Raw genomic sequence first — 24,676 nt, forward strand, 5'->3', positions numbered from 1 at the left:
CTTGCCTAGGAGTCTCATTAATCTATTTATGGCATAGATAGATATCATCCCTTTGAAAGCAATTGTGCTTTCCCTAAGTTTGCTGTAAGGCTTGATTTTTTCAAATCCTCTTTCTCAATTCTCACATTCTAAAACTTAGTATCTAATTTGGTTTTAGGGCTTGCGATCCTTTTTACAATAATAAATATATATTTAATCTCTCATTTGTTATTTTATCTTTTGATAATATTCATTTTTTCTCTATAGACATAGTGACGTACATGATTTTGGGTTCGAACTTGAGTAACCACGAAAAACGTTCAACATAACAACCTCAACATTGTCGGTTTAGTTAGACCTTACATTTTTATTAGTAAGGCAATCACCTTACAAGGTAATTTCGTTAACGGATTTGTGTTTGCTATAGTTTACTATTGAAGGTTAATCTTACACCACCTTTAAGATGTCGGGTTTCTTTTGCAAAAACCTGTTTAATGTTTCTGATTTTCACAGCGCGAGTCCCACATCGTTCACATTACATGTGCAAGGGTCCTTGAAATCTTATAAATAAAAGAGGTAGTAGTTTCAATTCTCAAACAATCCAGCGTTCCGAAATCATCTCTGAGGTCGGATTGGGTAAGACCAATAATAACTCTTTTGGTCCATTGGTTCATTTCAAATCAAATAATTGATAAGGAGTTTAACTTTTTATTTGTAAACTAATAAAATTATGATTATGAATAATTATGATTTGTACTAGTTTACAAAAAATTGTTATACTTTATAATTATTTTAAATTTAGATTTAGATTTAAATTGAACATATATTGGTATTTGTTGTGTGAAATTGGTTTTTTTCATAACAAAAAACACTATATAATGAAGTTGGAACTATATTATGATTTCCATGTAGCACCACCACACATTTAATTGAAGGTGTGGTTTTGGTACCGACATGACATCAATGTGATTACATTGAATTATTTTATTTTAAAAAAAATAGTGTCAGACCTCTTCGTGTCTTCGGTGTTTGTGTTTTTACTTCATAATAGGATATTGACTTGAAAAATTCCATTTTACGCGAAGTTAAACTTTTTATAACAATTTTGCATTTTCAAAATGAGAAATGATATTTGGACAACCATTTTTTACAACTTTTTTGACAACTTTATCTCTCATACTCACATTATCTTTTTACTTTCTCTCTCTATTGTTTTGGTTTTTGTGCCACTACCTCATTTCCTTTGTAAAATTTTGGTTGTCACAAAAGTTGTTACATATATGTATGTTCAAATAACATAACTCTTTCAAAATTAAGAGGAAAATCCTCTACAATAGTTATTGGGTCTCTTGGGCGGCTTTTAAGGAGTTGCAACTCTGTGCATTTACTATAACACATCACACTTACACACCTATCACATACAATTAGATACAATTTTATTACTTTCACAAAATGAGATTGGCAAATATTCATGTCAGATTAAGGGATACAAGATCCTTGCACTTCAACATACACTGAAGTCCTTGATTTGTAAGATTTTGCAAGCCAAATTTACTTCTCTTATCAGTCTTTAGTAGATAAAATTGTGTATACAATTTTTCATAAATCCAAGAGTTTACCTTGTCATCACAAATATAAAAAAACATGAGACATTCAGAAGGTATACTTTCCTGTAAGCTTCATCTATGAAAGTAAACAAGAGTGATGCTGTGAATTAATCCGATCCAAGGGCCAAACAACTTTGAAATAAGTATTTATATGAAATTACAAACCTAGATGTGAAATTACAAAATATTTATATGTTAGGAATCCGAAATTGATAAAAAAGCACAACGTTATTGAAAGAATGAGAATATGATAGAAGAGTTTTGTCCAAGGGTTCCCTTCTACTACACGACTCTATTCATTCAGTGTTTACATATCTAAACTTTAAATGGTAAGAGCTTGATCTTGTAATCTCGACCGATGAAGTTCAAATTCCCATAAAGATGATTGTAAAATGATTGCTAGTGTCATTTTAATTAATAAAAGTACTATCTTAGAGAAAAAATAACTAGAAAAATAACTACATGTTAATGTTTTGTAATTAATAACTCTATTCATTCAGTGTTTACATATCTAAACTTTGTTAGTGTCTTTAAAAAATAGTACTGTCCATTTCTACTTGTGTCCTATATGAAACAATATGTCTGATCTACTCCTTTACGGTACGTATCAAAGGTAGAATGTCAATCAAAAAATAAAGAAAGTAATGATATCTACAACCTCAGTTTGGTTATGAAAAGCTAAGGATTGATTTTCAACTTTAACTCAAACATTGCACATTACGAATTTTTGTTTAAGCACCTGACATTCAAGTAGACGGAAATGGCTTCAATTTCTGTATCCAATATTTGTTGACAGATTGTGGAGAAATACTTGGTTGGACACAACTCCAAATCAAAAATATTTAGATACATTCATGTGAATGATAAAATTTAAATGAAAAATAATTTAGTCACTCACTTAATATCATTTATCTTTTAAATTTTATCAATCATGTGTGTGTCCAAATAAATTTTATTTGGGTTTGTGCCTATGGAAGACTTGCTCGATTTTGTGTTGTCTATTGTAACCTTCAACTTAAATTATACGCATTAGCGTAACAAAAAAATAGACAGACATAGAGTATTACTCTAAACGCTAATGTGTGTGTGCATATTTGTGAGGTTGAAGAAACGGAACAAATGGACTAGTTCAAAAAAAATAAAAATTAAATGGAAGAAAAAAACAAATTGAAATATAATATTAAAAAATAAAAAAAGGTTGTCAACATGAGTTGAAGAGAGATGCTTGTGAAATAAATTGCCGAGAAGTAATTTTTTGAAGTAGCATTCAACAACTTTTGGTCAAAGCTCATTTCATACAATTTTATGCATTCTAAAAAAGTACTTTTTTTAGAAAGTACTTTATTGATATTGTGTTTGGCCTAGATTCTTCTTAAAAATGTAGAGAAGCTGGAAAAAAGTCGGGCCAAACGGTACCCTAATATTTTATGTAACATAAATAACACAAATTCCTAAAAGTTAATTTTATTATATATGTGTTAATATTTTTACTAAATCCAATTAATTTTATCTGTATGTGCATCTATAAATTTACGAGTATTTATAATATGGTATATTTTATTATATTTTTGTGTATTTATTAAGATATTCATCCTATTCCATTCCGTGATAAATTTTATTTGCGGATATCATACATATAATTTGTTTATCTTCTTGAATATGTCTAATGCAGGAAACGCCGGGTAAATACACTAGTATATATATATAGTAAGGTTTTTTATGTTACGTCGTTTTATGTTTATTCTCAATATTTTATTTTATTTTATTTTATTTTTTATTTTTTAATTTTTTAAATCAGTTTTCAAATCTTGCATAAATATCTCAACAAACATTTTATCTTAGTTTTCAATCCTATCCATTAAATATTTCATTTAATTTTTTTAATTAATTTTTGGTTGAATTAATTGATGTCTAATTTAATTTTAACATAATGTATTTCAATAAATATAATAATTTTTTATAAGGTTTTGAACTCTCAAATTTGTTAATATTTTTAAAATGATTTTATTATCTTTTAATTTTCAATTTTTTTATCGACATTCAATTTTTTTTTTTTGAATTTTAAATTTCATATTTATTGATTTTAAATATTATACCGTTTGATTCACATACTTTAAGAACAAACGAAAACATGATTTGAATCTTTTTAGTTCTCCATCTTTAGTAAAGACCATTTCAATTAGAGTCAGGATCCGTTGACACCAGGTGTGTAAGTCAAAAGATTTACACCAAATCTCATCAATTCAATTTGACGGATCTTATGGTTAAAACATTTCACAAATAAACAACACCTGATCTATTTTTAATGAATTCCACAGGAGTGTTACCATTCTTTCCTGAAAGTGCTGCCGCTATCACGCAATCAACAACACACTCCTCCTTTCTCATATGAAGCACGACACTTTGGGAGAAGGATGATAAATGGTCCATATTCCAAATTTACAAACTTATTGATAACTATATCACATGTTTCTTTTCCGCTATATAAGTTTTGATGAAGCGGCACCGCCATCATCTCATGTCATTATTAGGTGCAACGTATCAATGATTACAATTGGGTTTACTGAGTGGTCAATTCTCCATGAGTGAGTTGCGATAATGATTTCAATGTGTTGCGATCAAGATTCACAAAATTGCACCATGGTTTTTAATTAATTCTTGAAACATTTGAGGTTTAACCATAAATTGTTATAATTCACAATAACATGAACCAATAATTATTTTAAATTGAGACTAGTGACAGGAGAATGAACCAGGTCGAAATCGAAAAAAGAGAAAATAAAAAATAGCATGCTTTCTCTTATTGTTGACCACATGATCTATTTTTGCTGGGATATTTTCAGCCTTTGGATTAAATAGTTATAACGGTTTAGATTTGGTATAAGTATTTTGACTTGTATTTTGACTTACACCTGGTGTACTCAAAGTATTTGTTGCAAATCAAAATTAACCAAGTCAGGCTTAAAATTAAGAAGTGCAATCATACATAAAAACATTATCAGTCAAAACTTAGCCCAAAAAAAAAAAAACATTATCCATTGGCAAAAGGACCCATCGATTGACTATTATGACATCCTTGCGTCTTTAAAATATTGATCACAGAATTCCATTTCCATAGCTTTGCACCCTGCTGATATTAAAGAATTCAAATATGCATATAGAAACTAAAATTGAGAAACTTGAATCAAAAGCAATGTAAAGGCAACATAAACTTTGTTTAAGATTTTCAGAAGAAAAAAAAAACTCACTCTATACTATCTTCAAACAATGCACGTTGCAAAGACAATGATACACATAGAGAGCTAGAATGAATTCCTGTGCGAATCGAACTGAAGGAGTCTCCTCCTCCATAACTCTAGTCAGGATAGTAAGCAACCCCTCTCTCCCAGCCCGCTGCTGTTTAGAAATTGATATTGAAGATTTAAAATATGCACAGAAACTATAATTGTGAAACTTGAATCAAAAGCATTGCTAAAGGCCTCATAAACTTTGGTAACATTTGCAAAAAAAACTTGCCTGAGTTTCTTGGTAAGGTAGGTTGTGGGTAGAAGTTAAAGATGATCTAACCCTCGAAGTTTGAGCCCTCACATAGCCGTACCGATAATAAGGACCAGGCCCACGGGGATAACGTCTAAAGAGAAGGTCCAGTAGATTGAATTTGAGCATGAATTCAACCAAAGAATTCTCTTCGTGTATGCTCTCTAGCAAACAAAAATAAGAAAGAATGAAATCATAAATCACTATAGGACGACATCAAGATGCTAAAATAATAATGAACAAAATGGGTTCGATATCCCAAGTCTAGAAACAATCCCAAACAAAAACATAATATCCTATGTGCATCAACACTATAGAGCTTGCATCTTAATAAAAACAATAAAGAAAACAAAATTGCATCTTCACATGGTTCTAAAGTCAAAATCTAAATCCTGAAAGATAGATGTAGTACATGGTTAACTTAAATTAATTCAACCAAGTGCAGAAAATACAGTGTAATAATAATTCAACTTGGACAACATTGAACAAACTTAGACAAAGACAACAAAGTAAGACAATCTAGAATAAAAACATCCATACAATTGGTTGATATTAAAAAGTAATGATTCGAGTTACCTATTTGCATTCGAGATTTGATGACGATTGAGGAGACACTCGGTTCCTGGCACCTTTCCTCCAATTTCCAACAGCACAACTAGTATGAAAGAACAAAAAAATTTACAAATTAAAATTGATGATGATGATCAGAATAATAAAAACAAAAACAACCGGTTGTTTAATGATGTTAGAGAATCAACTAAAATCTCTCAAATACATGAACTATGAGGAAAGCTCACTGCATCCTCCAAAATAAAAAGAAAATCTGCAAGTTATTATCTACTCGGCAAGGAAATGGAATTAACAGAGATAAAGTGCTAATGTATCACATGGAATGAAGGGACAAGAGATACATTCTTAGATTTGTGCTATAGTGTCTAACAGTCAACACAAAGTCACCACATTGTATCTAGATCAAAAATCACACAGGAATTTAAATGATTACAAACGGATGAAGTTGGAGTTTACAAGATAAATCACCCTCAAGAGGGATGATTCGTTCTCAGCCTTTGAAAACAAAAGAAGCATGCACAAACACAACGACTATTCGAAACTTCAATCCCAACTTAACAATAGACGACAGACAATTAGTGTCTCGGGTTTAACTCCATCACAACACACTTAATGCCAATTCATTACACTCGAAGTCTGTTTTAATTTCTTCAAATTCAGCGCGAACTTAACCTTAACTTATGTGTTCTACATCTGTACCCTCTACAAGTTTCATGCTTGAGGACAACTACAAATTTTATCTTTTACTATTTTATTTGAATGGATTCAATGACAGAGTGAATAGCCATTATGACATACCTCAACACCGTCAACAACAGCAATATGATGAACAGTTGATTCAGTATGATGAACAGTTGATTCATCTTCATTTTCCATATCTTCTTCTGTCACATACCCTTCATCTTCACTTTCCATATCTTCTTCTGTCACATACCCTTCATCTTCACTTTCCATATCTTCGGTCAAATCTGACCCAGAATTTTTAGAATCTTCATTTCCCATATCTCCTGTCTCATCTGGCACATAATTTTCAAAAGAAGCAACTGCATCTCCAAAGTATGGACGAATGCCCATGACTAGTCCAAACATCTTCAAAACCTTCTCATCATTCCAGTATCTGCATGGAATGAATCGCTTCAGAAATTATTTACCAATTTACACCACAACAATTTATGGTGGAAATAGGAAATGCCAAAACAATAAAATAGAATTAAAAAATTGTGTTTCAACCTCATCATTACTTCAGGACCACCATTCTCTATCTCATCTAAAATAAGTTTCAAACATTGATCTTTGTTCAAGTGTGCCGTTCTACGTTTACGCTGGCCTTCAAGTGACGGATCGGTATAAATTTCCACCATGGAAGACATTGATGGGTCCTGTGATAGACAGCACATGCATTTTAATCTAACAACCAGCAGAAGTGTTACAAACATAACGAAGAAATTTTAAAAATACCTGCATCAAAGCCCAAATCAGGCGCCTGACCATGGTTTTAAAATCAAGATTCTTTCCGATCTGTAGCATGGTTGAAGCATACTTCGGATCACGAGAATTTGAGAGATCATCCTGTGGTGCTTCATGCAAAGTTTCCTGAAGCTGTTCAGCCAGTTTCCTGATATTTGGATCCTATGACACATTGACATTTTAAGACGCCGTGATGAAATACTAATATTATATACATTAGTAATTTAGAGTGTACATCCAATAAATGACATTCCCTAGTGAGTGAAAAATGAAAAGAGGAAGACTTGGGTCAACCATATGATGGTTCAAAAGTCATCAAATGCTTGCTTCACTTAACTTAAACTATCAATAAATCTCAGTTGTATACATGCCTTAAAAGATAGCAGCCATAAGCCCATAAGAACAATACTATCTGCAAAATCTTATCCAAGTTGGCAGGAACTACAAAAGGCTTACTCCACTATCATGGTATGTAAAGCTTTGAAGAAAACAATATACAATCTTAATGAACACTTTTTGCCAACAGTGAAGACATTAGACATCTGAAAAACATTCAGAATTTGTCTTCATAAAACCTATTCCTAGAAGTATTGTCTGATCATTGGCTGCAAAATTGCAAATGAATCAAATCTGATGCCTGACCAGGACAAAAACAAAAGCACATACTCATGTAGTCCAAGCAAACAGGCTCAACAAAATTAACAATTCACACAGTTTGATTATCAATAAATACAGCACACACCACACATGCAAATAACACAAGAACGGAGAGAAGAGCTTACATTGAGCAGGGCTGAGAAATCAAAACGTCCAGGAGTAGCTGTCCAGGAGTATTATCCATGTAAGTAAAAATCACATAATGAGGATACTTATGTAATGTAAAAACCTATCTATACCAACACATCTGATGAAAGTTGTGTCAAGTGTCCGGCGTTGACTCATGTGATTACATTCAATTATGTCATTTTTTTTTTGTTTAAATAATTATTGGTGTTGCTAAAAAAAAGGGTTAATATATGATTACCCCCCTAGATTATTATTCGTGGTTTCTGGTTTACTTGCAAAAAAAAAAAATTAGATTCCAACATAGAAGATTCTTTGAGTTTGGACTTTCATGACATCAAATTTCAAAATTTAAAGTACTTTCGCCGTAATTTGAGCGAATTTCGATTTAGCCCTAGCATACAATCTAAGTGTTATTTGAACAACCATCTGATTGACAACTTATGGTACAACCATAAGTTGAAAAATAATGTGAGTATGAGAGAAAGTTGTCACAAAATGGATGTTAAAACGATTTTGTCACCATGTAGCCTTTCCTGGTGGTGTGGCGCAACGAGATCTTTCTCCACACCAACGTAATATATGTTCAAACCTATTGGTGTTGCTCCAAAAAAAACAAAGGTTAATATATGTTTATCCCCCTAGATTATCAGGGGTTTCTGGTAAACATGTATTAACCAAGAAAAAATCCAAACGATTTTGTCACCATGTAGCCTTCTATGAATCACGGAACGAACACACCGACAAAGCTAATAATTTGAAAAAATCACATACTTCAGTGTAACACGAAGAGTGCCCGTGCTTCATAGGTAGCCTTTCGTGGTGACGAGATCTTTCTCCACACCACCGTAACTGAATCTCCCGAGTTACCGTCTTCTAAACCCCTTTTGGGTCAAGTTACTGTCTTCCACCGTGTGTTGGGTGATTGTTGTGGTGATGGTTTGTTAAGCCTTACCCCTTTTCAGGCTCAATCAGGTAATTGTTCTGGTAGTTTATATCAGACTACGAATTTTAAAGCATAGGTAATAACTCAAGTAAAACATCAAACTCGTCTAGTAATTTATGAAGCACGGATACAGACACGGACACGACATGATGACACCGCAAATAATTTGAGAAAATCACATAATAATCATAGGTAATAACTCAAGTTTGGATACATACCAGCAGGAAGAAAATCGTTTTGCAAATTGGAAGCCATGAGCGAAGAAAGTTTAGATTTTAAACCCTTGATTTTAAAGAGCGATAATAATAAGAGTTTTGGTTTTAGAGAGAAAGCGAAAAGAAAAGGTGGCATCTAGCATGCCCAAGTGGATAAAGTTTGGTATTGTGGACAAATAGCAAAATCACCATTGATTTAATATTAAAAAATTAAACGGCCAAGATTGAAGAAGGGCCACTTGTATAGTCGGTTTTTTAATATAGTTTTGGTATTTTCAAAACAAGTCACACTTATAATGCAATTGCAAATTGTATTTATTTATTTTAATGGGAATTCAATTGTATTTATTATGTTATCAAAAACTTAAAAAAGTAATTTTAGATTTCTTTCCAACTATATCACGAGAGATACAAATATGAGAATATCTTCATCACCGTGAACCCTTTTTTTTTTTTCATCTTCTACAATGGTATCAGACAGAAGAAAGCCATAAATTCCTACATAAACTTCTCTGAATTCTTATTTTTTGATTTTGTCCACCTTACTGTCCAGATCGATGTTTTCGTCTTTGATTCCAACTTCATTCTTCAATTTTATTCTTCAGCCGAGATACCAATTTGTGTGTGTTCTTGTGATTGTTTTTATTGATGTGGATTTATTTGGACTTGGAAGATGAATTTTTTTCCAGATCTACTTTTTTCCTTTCTCAAACCCAGATATGCTTTAGTTGATCAAATTGAAAAGTTAACTCTGTCAATTGTGGAAACATCTATATATGGTGGTTCCAAATCCAAATAAATACTTTATTGTTGTTGCTGCTAATGTTGTGAAATGATGATGTGTTTACCTTCCAATCTCCGCCGCACCACCGCAGTCAGTAGGTTTCCGCCATAAAAAAACGTTGAGTTTTAAACCGGATTTCCAGAGTCTGAACCGGGTCAACTCGACCCGGCTGGAGGTTGAAGATGATGAATGATAGTTATTTTTTATTTTTAATCGTATTCGATCTTATAAATACAAATAAAAGATAATATTAACAATAGTTTCCTTGCGTCACAGTGGTTTAATTTGTTTTGATCTACTTTAAGGTCACGAGTTCGATCCCCCATATTTTTGTTATGCTTTTTATAAACAGCAATGATTAAAAAAACTAAAACATATACACAATCAACCTAACCATGGATCGAACACGAGTTCCTTGAGGAGACTGCAACGCCTTTTTACCATAACACCACAGTGAATTTCTATTTGTATATTTCTTAAGGCAATTATATATAATATAATTATGTTGAATGAAAATTTTATACACGTGCAAGCCTGCTTGCTTAGACACTCAATTTTGTTAATGTAAGGATTATTTTTCTTCATAATATAATTGTTTATTTACTTAAGTAAAAAATATATGCTTACACCACACCACACCATTAGTCAAAACGTGGCACATCTATCACTAAAAAATATTAGCCTATAGTACTGCAAGGTGTGTTGGCAAATGGATAAGAGGGTACTATATCAAATCACCTGCAGAAAAGCTACTTTATCTGCCAATTAGCTGCATAATAATGACTATAGGAGGACTTTGGAAGTTGGGTATGTGTAATGTGTACACATTAAAGACTAAAACAATACACCATTATTCATTCAAGCAAAATTACACTCTTCAACATCTGCAATAGAGACTCTATTTTTAGATATTTAAATAAAGGGAAATGTTAACTTGTGCCTTCAAAGCACAAATTATAAACATCATTTATTTATAATTTTTTAATAATAGTACTTAATAAACATTTATTGCGCTTACATGTCCATTTTTCCGCTCTTTTAATTGCGTTAACGTTTAAAAATTATAAACGGTATTTTTTTTATAAAATATATACACACAATGCGTATATTTTCTGCTCTTTTTATAAAGTTTAAAATTATAAACGGTATTTAAAAATACAATTTATAATTTCATTAAAAAAAATATCATTTAAAGTAATATTTTATATCTGACTGTCTGATTTTTTGTTACGCTAATACGTATAATTTTTTTTTTTAATGTTGCATAATGCGTATAATTTTTTTTATAAAATTTGGAGTATAATACCTAAAGAAGTTATACTTATATATATTTTGCAACTTTAATTTTTTTATGGTGGTCGTAATTCGAACCCCGAATCTTACATATTTATACATTGACCATAAACTCACAAGGACTTTCACCTTTAATTGGACCATAGACCAAATTTATTAAGAAAATCAAAATTTAATTTTTTATTTCATGATTAAATAAATATTCTAGACTTGCTTTTGACTGCAAAAGGGTTCAAACCAAAGTCTACAGCTGTATAGTCACCTCACTTCTTTTCCACTGCAACACAGCTTTTTTTCTGCATTGATTGACAATTTATTTTTAATTTTTTTAATTTTTTGTTCATTACCGCCAAACAAAGTGTTGGTCATGTTTTTTTTACAAATCATATTTTTTGTCACGTGTCCACCAACAAAGAGGCAAGATTGTCTCAATGAAAAATTGCAATTTTTAAAAAAAAAAATGGCATTTCTAAGGATTCGAACAAATGACAGTCAATGAATATGGATATACATAACCAACCGACTAACAGTATCAATAAATATAAAGGACATTCGTCATCTTCGCCCATCTCGTCATTACTATTATCACTCTCATCTAGGGGTGGACAACGGTCGGACTCGGACGGTTTCGGGCCAGAAATCGCGGTTTCAATCGGTTTCGCGGATGGAAAAACTAAGCCCATTCCCGTCCGCAAGTGTTTACGGTTACGTCGGTTTACGGTTAGATCGGATATCGGTTTTGATGGGTGGGTTTTTTCGGTTACTAAATCAATCAAAAATTAAAACTTTTGAAAGGAAGTAAAATTCAAATGGAAAGCTGAAATTTCAACAATTTCAGAAAACTACAACAACAACCTTCAACAGAACAACAACAACTACAACCTTTAAAACAGAATGGAAGAACAATTAAATGATGATGAATTTGTTGCAATTGAAATGTTGCTTTCTTCTTTCTTTATTTTGGAAAATGAATTTCTTTTTTCCATTGAAATACAAAGAGTTGGTGTTTTGTTTATGTGGTGAAGAAGAAGCCAGAAGAATTATGTGAGAGAGAAAAGAGAGATGAGGAAGGGGAAGTGTGTTGAAAACGTGAAAGTGGAGTGGGACCTGTCAATGGAAGAAGTAAATAAGTAATAATAATAAGTAATAATAAGAAAAGAAAGAGTATTAGCATGTGATGTGTCAGCATCGTGGGTCTCAAGGAAATGATGTGTCCAATTTTAATGGGTTAATGGAATGTGAGATTAGACATATTATTTTGAAAAATGAATTTCTTTACTATATATGTCATATATATAGTAGATTGTTGTAGAGTATTCAGTATATTTCGGACGGTATTGGGTTACCGTGGTTGGATTTCTGTCATCCGAGACCGACCGTACGTATCCATACAAGACCGAATCTGCAAGCCCGTTGAGACCGCCTGACCCGTTTAGACCGACCCGCACGTCAACGGGCCATTCGGACCGGACGGTTTGGACCGGATGGCTGGTTTTTGTCCAGCCCTACATCTATACTTTCATGTGAACCAAATAGAATCTCCTTAGCATCACCTGAAACTTGAAAGACACTATCATCATAACAAATGTGAAACCCCTCGTTCATTAAAAAGCATAACATCAAGGAAGAGATAACTCCATGCAAACCATAATCAACCATCAACGCTACTATTTTGGAGGTCCGGGAACAGTGCCATCAAAAGTTGTCCTGAAATAACCGACAAAAATTACCAAATCATAACATGTTAGTAAAAAAGAATTGAACTATTATGGTAGAGAGGGAGGACGCAAATATATCAAACATTCATGTCTCAAAATTGCTCTCAGTACCGTAAATGTGCCTATAAGCAATGTCACCATCCTCAATATTTATAAGTTACTATCATTTTCATTACACAATGAACAATTGAAAACAATACTCACAGTAATGCTTGAACATAGGCAAAAAGTACAACATGTGTATTGATAGAGATTTTAAAATTAAGATAAAGTACATCACTGCAAATAGCTAATGAACATTTACATTCGCGCAAAACATAAACAAAAGAGTTTTTTTTTTTTTGACCAAAACGTAAACAAAGAGTTAAAAAAGAAGATCATTTAACAAAATCAATTTCTTGAAAGGAGCAGCAGAACATGAATTAGAATGAAATGCTTCAAGTGAATCAAATATGCATACATTAATTATGAATTAATTTAGAAAACGCTATTTAAAATATGCAATTTAGAAAACGTCATTCATCCATATATTATGGTTTTCTTTAACAAAAGTCTCCACACATCTGAAATCAGAAATGTGATTCAAGAAACAACAAATTAGCTTCTTTCTAATGTTACACCTCACTGAGTAATATTCAACCACAAACGTATTAGACAGGTACAAACTAAAAATATGAATATAGATTTCAATAGTAATTAGTAAGCACAAACATATAATACAATACTGTAAGATTCAACTTTCTAACTAATTCATTTTTACTCTGCCTTTAGATATTGTGCTAACCTTTAACCTTTACATATTGTGATAAGTATGATTTGCTCTCTTCTTTGAACTGCATACTAGAGATAAAAATATATATATATATATAAAAAAAAAAAACACCAAAAGCAGAAGCAATTCAGAGATACAAAAACTCAACTTCAACAATAAAACACAATCTAAAAGCAACAGGGTTGCAACTGAACAAACACCATTAAACAGATAAAGACATAAGTTTTGAGCATAAAACCTGTTAGACACTAACCCAACACAGTAAAATTAAGTCACCTGTCAAAGGAACACATCAGCTCCCATAGTGAAATGTTATAAGAGAATAAGAGGGAGGATGGAGACGATGCGGTTTGAGAGATGGTGAGAGGCTGTCTTCAGTCTAAGCTTTCAGATCTGGAAACAGTAGGAAGTGTCTGGGGTGCTGGTGGTGATGCGGTTTGAGATTGGGAAGAGAAGTGGATAAGGCTTGAATTTGAGTCATGTCAACGAGTGGTGAGGGGGTTTGGTTTGAATTATGTGTAATAGTAAATTTCAAGGAAAAAAAGGGAAAACAAAATCAGGGGATCTGAGAGGGAAATGAAAAATGAAAATTGAAAAGTTAGCGCTCAAACACACCCTACCTTTCTCAGGTATAAATAAAGAGGGAGATGAAATTTGGTTATCTTGGAAGAAGGGGGAAAATGAAATTGAGTGAAAGTGATTCATGAAATTTGGTTATTTTGAAAGAAGAGGGAAAATGAAATTGAATGAAAATGATTCCGCCATAAAAAGTGGATAACGAAAATTAATTTTTTTTTTATTTTGTTTTAATGAAAACTAATACTTGTTTGCTATAGCTTTTTTTTAATAAAAAAATCATTTTTAAGAATATTGTATTCGTTTGTTACACTGTTTGAAGAAGAAAAAAAATTAGACACTCAAGAAAATCCAAAAACAGCTTCAAATGAGAAACTATTAAAAGTCAGTTTGTTGCAGATTTAAATAAAAGTGATTTTTACATTAAATAATCAGGAACTAGTTTACTCCATGGACCTAAATGTGGCTAGAATTTGAACGACAACAAGGAAAATCAATCAAATTGTTCAAAATGATATTCTTTGACCTAAAAGGATATAGAAATCATAATTTCTCAGATCGGGTTCCCGGAGGTAAGTGGATCGGACGAACTATCCCATCATAAACTAGTCAACTTATGAACTAGTTTACTCCGAGGACCTAAATATTGCTACAATCTGAACGACAACATCTACAACTAATCTGATCGTTCAAAATGACATTCTTATACCTAAAAGGATATAAAAATCGGAATTTTTCAGATCGGATTCCCGGAGGTAAATGGATCGGACGAACTATCCCCTCATAAACTAGTCAACTTAGGAAATAGTTTACTCCGGGGACCTAAAGGTGGCTACAATCTGAACGGCAACATCTACAACTAATCTGACCGTTCAAAATGACATTCTTATACATAAAAGGATATAGAAATCAGAATTTTTCAGATCGGGTTCCCGGAGGTAAATGGATCGGACGAACTATCCCCTCATAAACTGGTCAACTTAGGAACTAGTTTACTCTAGGGACCTAAACGTGGCTAAAATCTGAATGGCAACAAGTACAATCAATCCAACCGTTCAAAATGACATTCTTATACCTAAAAGGATATAGAAATCAGAATTTTTCAGAACGGGTTCCCGGAGGTAAATGGATCGGAGGAACTATTCCCTCATAAACTAGTCAACTTAGGAACTAGTTTACTCCGGGGACCTAAACGTAGCTAAAATTTGAATGGCAAAAAATACAACCAATTCAACCGTTCAAAATGACATTCTTATACCTAAAAGGATATAGAAATCGGAATTTTTCAGATCAAGTTCCCGGAGGTAAATGGATCGGACGAACTATCCCCTCATAAACTAGTCAACTTAGGAACTAGTTTACTCCAGGGACCTAAACGTTGCTAAAATCTGAATGGCAACAAGTACAATCAATCCAACCGTTCAAAATGACATTCTTATACTTAAAAGGATATAGAAATTGGAATTTTTCAGATCGGGTTCCTGGAGGTTAATGGATCGGACGAACTATCCCTTCATAAACTAGTCAACTTAGGAACTAGTTAACTCAGGGGACCTAAACGTGGCTAAAATCTGAATGGCAACAAGTACAACCAATCCGACCGTTCAAAATGACATTCTTAGACCTAAAAGGATATAGAAATCGGAATTTCTCATATTGGATTCTCAGAGGTAAGTGGATCGGACGAACTATCCCCTCAAGTTATAATAAAACAAACTAACCATGATTATCTATTTTAATGACATCAACAATGTAACAAACAAATATAATATAATTTTTTTAATGACACCAACAACAATTTTAATTATAAAAAAAGTTATTTAAAGGTATAATAGCACTAGAAGAAAATGGTCATTTTGGGACACTCTGAAAGTGTAAAAACTACTAATTTTTTTTGCACTAATTTTACGATGGGTTGCTTTAAGAAATTAATTAGTATATCAAGCACTTAATGGATCAATTAATTAAACCATTATAATCAATATTATAAAATGATTGTAATTATATATGTGATGTTAAGAATTTAATCGTGCAATTGTTTAAATTAAAATTAACTGTCTATTGTTTTGTACAATTATTTATTTTTTATAAGATATAATTGTACATATAACGAATCACAGAAAGACATCACTCCTACAACTAAAATAGACTTAACCGTCTAATGGTATCAAATATAATCAACCGGATCGTTGAATATGACCTTATTGGAATAAGAACGAAGTAGTAACTGGAATTTATGAATTCAAAATATTATGTGTAAGTTGATATGACGAACTCTCCCGTTAGAAACCTAGTCAATACGGAAAGACATTACTCCGACGATCAAAACGGATCCAACCGACTAACAATATCAAATATAACCAATCAGGCCATTGGAATATAATATGACCTTATCAGAATAAGAACGAAGCACAAAATGAAATTTTGAAAATCAAAATCTTCATTGTATCATTGTAAGTCGATATAACGAAGTATCCCATTAAAAACATAGTCAACATGAAAGGACATTACTCCGACAATCAAAAGAGACCCAACTGTCTAAATATATCTATACACAAAGGACAGTTTGGTAATATAAACATGTTTTTGACAATTTTATTATTTCATCAACTTTTGTTAAGAGTTGAAAAACAAAAGTGTAATCAAAGTATTCTTTGTAGTGTGTTGGTAAAAAGTTGTGTTGATTGCCTGAAAGGACCTGGTTCGATCCCTGATTTGCCGTCTTTATTTTAAATTAGTTCCTTTTTTTTTTAAGGTGGTAAAAAACAAAAACTACCTTGGAATCGAACTCACGACCCTCAATCAATTGAAAGAAAGACATACCGCTGCGAAGAGTCCGACCCAATTGTTACGATATTCCGCGATTAATATTTATAAGAACAATAATGATTAGAAATAAAAACAAGTCGTCACTCATCATCTTCAACCTCCAGCCGGGTCATGTTCACCCGGTTCAGACCCTCGAAACCCGCACAATCCCAACAGATTTAGACCATATCGACGTCAAAATTGATGATTTTAATCAAAAACTTTATACAAATCGTATCCAAACTCTTCATTCCCTTCTGCCAGATCTGATTGCCAAACTCTTTTTTTAATTTTAATTTGAGTTGAAGCCTCCAGGTATTTTAGGACAACCACCATGAAAGAGATGAAGAGCATAGTACAATTTTTTGAGATTGATTATTTAAAGTTAAAAAATTGTACAGTAGAAGAGATTAATTATGCATGGGGTAAATATGTAATAATCAAAATTATTGTGGTGTGTCTATAATAACATTAAACACAACATTAGGGGTCAATGTTAAAAACTATAAAAAACCGGAAAAACTGGTTATCATATGTATTTTGATTTATTTTCATTTTTGTGCACCATACCAAAGAATATGTCCTTTGGCAGGCTAGATGCCACCAAAAGAAAAACCTTCTTGATAATAAATAAAGAATGGGTTTTGGAAGGGTTTTACTTTTTTTTTTTTTTTTAAAACTCATAATTTATTTTTTCTCACGCCATTTTTTTTTTTGTTATTTTTTTTTTTTGAAGGGTTTATTTTTACTAAAAGAGTTGTGAAATCGTTGAAGAGTAAACAAGGAGGGAGGTTAGTTTCTCTAACCATTTCCTGCTTGTCTATTTCAAACCATAGATGACCAAAAAACCTATTTAACTTAAGTAACACAATTTTATTGAAAGAATGAGAAAATGAGAGAAGAGTTTTGTCTAATGGTTTCCCTTCGGCTCGCTGCTCTAATTCAATGTTTTCATATCTAAACTTTGAGTGGTAAGATCCTAGTCTTGTAACATCGAGAGACCTAGTATAAATATTTTTAAAGACAATTGTAAAATGATTGTTTCTGATGTCTACGTGTCAGTGTGGTGTTCATATCTATGTCACTGTTTTGTAGGCTATGCTTACTTCACTAACTAATATATTCTAATGTTGTATTGTAATAATGTACGGTTATAATTCACCCCAATGTTCTTTTTATCATCTTAATAATGTCTTTGGAATCTCGATATGAAATACATTATACATTTCATGAAAACAATTGCATCGATGCATAAAACTAGAAACAAAAGAAACTAGTTATCATATCAAAGCACTTAGTTCATAAGACAAGTTCCAAATCTTTTAAAATGTTATTATTTTCAAACAAGATGAGAGGATCCTTACTCCTCAACATACTTCACGGTCATGAACTTGATTTACAAAATTGATTAAAAGAATGTGCATATGTATGCAAGTGTATGCGTATAACAATGTATTATTTCATCATATCGTTTAAACCCTTTGTGCTGGAAAAGTCACACGTAAACATAATCCTTTCCAAGAAATCATTATGCAAACGTGGCCGCAATGACCTCTACTCACTTACGGGACGCGATGCTCTGTGTGGGTGTGGCCACCGCCACCCACAACGATGCAACGCTCTGCAGTAATAGCAGCGTTATTTCCTAGTCCTGCTACTGACAACATTATTTAAAACCAACTTTGGTAAGGTCTTTTGCATGGCCCTCCTGCTACATAAAAAATAGAAATACTCTGAGATTGATAGACATGTGATAGATAGCACTTGTGTAAACTTTTAAATGCTCTTTCTTGAAACAAAAAAATGAATCTTCAAGTTCCAACTTATTTCAAGTTCTAACTCATCACACGTACACACCTATCACGTAAAATTAGATGCAACTCCATTACTAACTCATCACATCGATTTACCATGTAGTGTCTGCATAAATATTGTCGTGCAGAAAATCTTCAAAACCCGAAGATTTTACCTGGGAGACGCAGTGATCCAAAAACATGAGACCAGTCAGAATGCAAATTTTCCGGTATGCTTCATCTGTGAAATTGAACAAGAGTAATGTTGTGTTTCAATGCTTACCCAGAGATTCAAACTCTGAAATGGTATGCATTTGTGCAAGAACTACTTCAGCCCCTTGTCGGTCAACTTGACGTTCCTAGGCGTCAAATTTATACGTACGTTAGGAACGCTAAAGAATTAGCAAATTGAAGGAAATTAGCAAATGGATTATAAAAAAACACTTTCCAACAGGCGTTTCTCTTCTGCTGACTGCTCTATTTACTCAACGTTTACATATACAAATGCCATCCTTCTACAATCGTGTTCTCCTATTTATTATATAATCTAACTACGATCTAACAAATGAACTAACTACCCTAACTGTCACTAACTAACATCTCCTCTATCTTCTATTCTAGCAATCGTAGTAATTTACTAAGGAAGATTGCACACCAAGTGAGACTTTCAAGTGCTAAAATCAAACAATGTACGCAGGGCCGTTCCTAGAGTTTTACGGGCCTTAGGCATAATATGAAAAAAGGTCCCCAACATAATACATCATAATTCTTTTTAGCTCATTGTTGTGCTTTTTTAGCTCTTCATTTCGTTTTTCTATTTCGCTTTCACTACCAAATAAATATTTTTTAGACAACATCTGAAAATAAATTAAATACTCTATGTACACCAAAACAAAATAAAATATCGTAGAAGTAGAAAAAAAATAGCACATGCGAAGTAGACTGAAATTTTCACACCCCATTTTCAACTAAAATAGAATTTGCTTTGTTATGAAAATTATCCCAATTTCTTGGATAATAAATATGGTCAACATTTTTAATATTAGTGAAACACATTATTAGGAACAAAGGGCCCAAAAAAATATCATCAATTTCTTATTTTCGAGCATATTATTAAGATCAACCAATTTTTTTTTTTATAGGAAGGTGTATATAGAAATATTTGTGCTGCATGGGATATATATAACAAATCTCTCTAAAAATGCCAAAAACATTAACAGATTTCAGCCCATTACTATATCATGTCAAAATCCTAAACCCTAAATTCCTAAACTTTTCAGAGAATTTTGTTATACATATCCCCCAAAATCCAAATATTTCTATATACACCCTCCAGCTTAATTTTTTTTTGGGCCCCTACCGACAAGGGCCCTAGGCCGTCGCACTCGTGGCGTATGCCCTAGGGCCGGCCCTGAATGTAGGTCAAGATTTTTTATGATATCCATGTAGATGGAAATGATTTTTCACTAAGGACAACGATTGATTATTACTTCAAATCTTGTATCAGATATTTTTTGGCAGCAGTTCAGATTTAAAGACTCAAAGCTTCGAAGAAAATGAAAACACTAGAAATGCTTAACATTATTTGGTCAGAATCACATTCAATCTATATTCTACATTTCTACATCATAAAATGTTTGTGGAAACATTGTCAACTATGGTTGCCCCCTTTATCTAATATTCTTGTAATGTCAGAACCATAAGTACTCAGCAAGCAATGAATGATAAACAGTTCCAGCTTCTGCATTTTTAGATATATGATAATAGATTACCACATAATAACTAAAGAAAATAATCTATATCAATCATTTATCAATAAACCAATGATTGATATTACATGGACATACATAAGAAATCACTGTTGTGTTGAAATATTAGCTATTGATTTTTTTCATTAATCACTTCACACTTTAGAGAAGTCATACCCTAACCACAAAAGTTAGATCAACTAACAAATTCGATCGAATAAGAAGAATATAAGACTAAGTGTATGTTTGGATTTACTTTTGGTAGATGCACTAACAAATTCGAAACAATTTGTCATCAGTTTTTAACGTTTCTTTGACGGAAGGCTATGTCAAAACAATTTATCAACTTAAAGACTGATATGTTATAACAATAGCTTAAAGGGTCATGTCAGTTAAGGAAGTCAAAAGAGAAAATTTTAAATAAAAAAAAAATACCTTTTTAGTTTTTAATGCACTCATTACACACCTCTCAATGCAAATGCTACTATATTTAATCCCCTTAAAGAGTGTCCGGGGACATTAGTTAACATTTCCCTAACTTAAATGACCAATTCGTTACAAACGTGAAACTTAAAGGACCCTTTGTGTAATTTGGCCTTTAATTTACTATTGAAGGTTAATCTTACACCACCTTTAAGATGTCGGGTTTCTTTTGCATTTAAGCCTTGCTAGCTTACAAATATTTAGATCTAGTAGAAACATTGTTTTAGATAAGAGCAATGTTATTTGAATATCAATTTGGTTGACAACCATATTTTTACAAAGAAAAGTATGTGTTGACACAAAAACCAAAGCAATTGAGAGAGAAAGTAAAAATATAACGTGAGTATGTGATACGGTATCTGTTGGTATGGGCCGTGACACAAGCACTGAGAAGCAAGATAAAAGGCCCAACAAGAAACCAGTGTGGATGACAGATTATACTACCTTCTTGAATTATCTTATTTGTCTGTTTCTTAATATGCCAATTTTGCAATAGTTGTAGCTTCCTAGAATTAAGGATCAAGACATCATAGATGAATGCCATCTGTAGTATGCCGTTAGGCAGCAGCCTAGAATCCTGCTATATGTATGAGACAAAAGCACAGAAATAAAAGGGAGAAAAAATAAAATTGTTCCAATCATTATCCTCTCTCTCTTAGGCTTTCCCAAATACTGGGAATTCAATTTCTTTTTTTTTATCTCTGTTCCTAACATTGGTGCTCTCGTGTTCTGTAACTCAACCTCACCGCCATCATGCCCCCTCGCCAAGAATGTCCCGAATCCTCCCTAATCCAAGAAGCCATCAACGCCCTTACCGCCGCCTTCCAAGACTTTCGCACTAACCAAGATGAACGCCACAATACCTACCTTCAAACCTTCAACCTAATCCAAACCCAGATCCAGGAATTACCCATTAACTCTGTTTCTGGAAATGCATCTTCTTCCACCAACCCACCACCGCCGCCACCACCCCTGCCTCCACCACCGTTTAAACCATCGAAACTCACACTCCCTGCCTTCGATGGCACAAACCCTCTTGATTGGCTATTCCAAGCTGAGCAATTTTTCAACCACTACAACATTCAACCAGCAACAAGACTTCAATACCTTTCAACCTATATGACCGGAGACGCGCTTGCGTGGTTCCAATGATCAAGTAACAATGGCATGATTACCACTTGGCCCTCTTTCATAAGAGACTTAGAAATCCGTTTTGGTCCTTCATCCTACACCAACCACCAACATGCCCTTTTCAAACTAACCCAACCAACAACAGTAGCTGACTACCAAAAAGAATTTGAAAGAATTTGCAATCGTGTTGTTGGTCTATCACCCACAACCATCTTAGATTGTTTTGTCTCTGGTCTGCGCTGGGACATCAAAAATGAAATAGCACTGCTTCAACCCACAACCATTTCTCAAGCTATTGGGCTTGCCAAGCTCATTGAGTCCAAATTGCTAGCCACTAGGCCCAATACTTCATCTTCCCATAACAAACCCTACTACCAGAAACCAGCACCTTCCCAAATTACTTATACACCGCAAACCACAAACAACCCATTATTACCAAACCCACCAACACGCCTAACCCTACCCGCACCACCAAACCCGAAATCAACTATGCCGGTTCGCCGCCTCTCACCAGATGAAATGCAAATCCGCCGCACAAAAGGGTTGTGTTTTAATTGCGACGAAAGATTTGTTCCGGGTCACAAATGCAAAACCCGTCCTTTCCTTCTTTTACTATCTGATGACCCAAACCCACCTCCATCTCCCACACACACAACTGAAGAAGATGTCTTCTTCCTCACTGAATCCACAACCACACCACCAAATGAACCAGTGGAAAACACTAACCCTGCTGAATCAGTACCCACAACACCTGAAAATTTCCATCTATCCTTGCACGCACTCACCACGCACACTACGTTTTGAAGCAACCATCAACGGACATTGTGTCTCAGTTCTAGTCGATACAGGTAGCTCACATAACATAATCCAACCCAGAATTGCTCAATTCCTACACCTCCCAAAACTCTCAATTGATTCATTTTCTATTATGGTCGGAAACGGCGAGCAAATCCATTGTTCTGGGTTTTGCCCCAGTGTTCCCTTGCTGATTCAACAAAACCTCTTTCATATTCCATTCTACTTGCTACCCATCCACGACGCTGATGTCGTCTTAGGCGCGCAATGGCTAGAAACACTAGGACCATTCTTATCTGATTTCACCATTCCCTCAATGCAATTCTACCACAACGGAAACCTCATCACCTTCCAAGGGTCAAACACACCCACCATATCACCCGCAACCTTTCACCAGCTGAATCGTTTAATCCAAACAGACTCAATTGATACCTTCCACACCATTTCCATGTTACCTATTCCTGATTCAGATACCAATATCAACCAAGAAACCCCAAACACTTTTTTCACCAAAGACGATTCCACCTTACTGGCTAACATTCACCCAGACCTCATCCCTCTCCTTCACAAATATTCCTACATCTTTACTATACCCACACAACTTCCCCCAAACTGTCCTCACGACCATCAGATTCACCTCATTCCAAATGCCAACCCAATCAACTTAAAACCCTATCGCTACCCCTACTATCAAAAGGAAGCCATGACCATCCTCATCTCAGAAATGCTATCTTCCGGCATTATCCGCCCTAGTACGAGCCCTTACTCCTCACCTGTTCTCTTGGTAAAAAAGAAGGATGGCACTTGGCGGTTTTGTGTCGATTACAGAGCACTAAATGCAATCACTGTTAAGGACAAATTTCCCATTCCCACTATAGATGAACTTATCGATGAATTACAAGGAGCGACTTATTTTTCCAAAATCGACTTACGATCAGGCTACCATCAGATTCGGTTGAGGGAAGCAGATATCCCAAAGACGGGGTTTCGCACTTTCAATGGACACTATGAGTTCTTGGTGATGCCGTTTGGTCTCTCAAACGCCCCATCAACCTTCCAGTCAGCCATGAACGACATGCTCCGGCCTCACTTACGCAAATTTGCGTTAGTTTTCTTTGATGATATCCTTATTTATAGTCCCTCTTGGACTGATCATTTGTTACATGTGGAACAGGTTTTAGCTCTGCTGCACTCCAATGAATTTTTTGCTAAGTTTTCCAAATGTAGCTTTGGCGTTTCATCGGTGGAATACTTGGGCCATATCATATCAGAATTAGGAGTTCAAGCAGACCCGGAGAAACTTCGTGCAATAGCAGAATGGCCAACACCAACATCATTAACAGCGTTGCGCGCGTTCCTGGGGATTACCGGATTCTACCGTCGTTTTGTCAAAGGTTACGCCACTATTGCTAACCCCTTGACAGATTTGCTACGGGGATCAGTTTTTAAATGGACACCAGATGCTGATTGTGCCTTCAAGGTACTCAAAGAAGCAATGTTGCAGCTGCCCATCCTTAGCCTACCCAATTTTGATCTTCCTTTTGAAGTCACAACAAATGCTTCCAACCTTGCAGTAGGTGCAGTGCTCTCTCAACAGCATCATCCAATTGCTTTTTTTAGTAAGAAGCTCACAACTAAGCTTGCCTCTGCTTCGACATATGTAAGGGAACT

General features: G+C 33.8%; 1 protein-coding gene and 2 long non-coding RNA genes across 3 annotated transcripts; all 3 read right to left on the reverse strand.

Moving 5' to 3' along the window:
• Window positions 1-4,532: 4,532 nt before the first annotated feature.
• Window positions 4,533-4,979, reverse strand: LOC120575949 (uncharacterized). The gene is made up of 2 exons (XR_005642193.1): window positions 4,835-4,979; window positions 4,533-4,713 (listed from the first exon to the last, which is right to left on the reverse strand). It is a non-coding gene; the product is annotated as an uncharacterized lncRNA (long non-coding RNA).
• A 595-nt stretch (window positions 4,980-5,574) lies between these two features.
• LOC25483570 (ankyrin repeat domain-containing protein 2A) lies at window positions 5,575-9,163 on the reverse strand. Its single transcript, XM_024777133.2, has 6 exons — window positions 9,108-9,163; window positions 7,943-7,980; window positions 7,152-7,322; window positions 6,924-7,072; window positions 6,492-6,810; window positions 5,575-5,778 (listed from the first exon to the last, which is right to left on the reverse strand). The coding sequence occupies exons 1-6, from the start codon at window positions 9,142-9,144 to the stop codon at window positions 5,590-5,592; spliced, it is 903 nt and encodes a 300-aa protein (XP_024632901.2). The 5' UTR covers window positions 9,145-9,163; the 3' UTR covers window positions 5,575-5,589.
• Window positions 9,164-11,626: 2,463 nt separating this feature from the next.
• On the reverse strand, window positions 11,627-14,379 carry LOC112419456 (uncharacterized). The gene is made up of 2 exons (XR_003009555.2): window positions 13,948-14,379; window positions 11,627-12,888 (listed from the first exon to the last, which is right to left on the reverse strand). It is a non-coding gene; the product is annotated as an uncharacterized lncRNA (long non-coding RNA).
• Between the last annotated feature and the right edge of the window lie 10,297 nt (window positions 14,380-24,676).

This window comes from Medicago truncatula, chromosome 1, assembly GCF_003473485.1.
Source record: "Medicago truncatula cultivar Jemalong A17 chromosome 1, MtrunA17r5.0-ANR, whole genome shotgun sequence".
NCBI lineage: Eukaryota > Viridiplantae > Streptophyta > Magnoliopsida > Fabales > Fabaceae > Medicago > Medicago truncatula.

Excerpts from the sequence above, each read along its gene's own strand:
- LOC25483570 (XM_024777133.2), bottom strand. The coding sequence starts at position 9,144 with ATGGCTTCCAATTTGCAAAACGATTTTCTTCCTGCTG. Across the intron at positions 7,323-7,942 it reads ATTTCTCAGCCCTGCTCAAT|GATCCAAATATCAGGAAACT; the intron begins GTAAGCTCTTCT and ends AATGTGTCATAG. Across the intron at positions 7,073-7,151 it reads TGATTTGGGCTTTGATGCAG|GACCCATCAATGTCTTCCAT; the intron begins GTATTTTTAAAA and ends TGTCTATCACAG.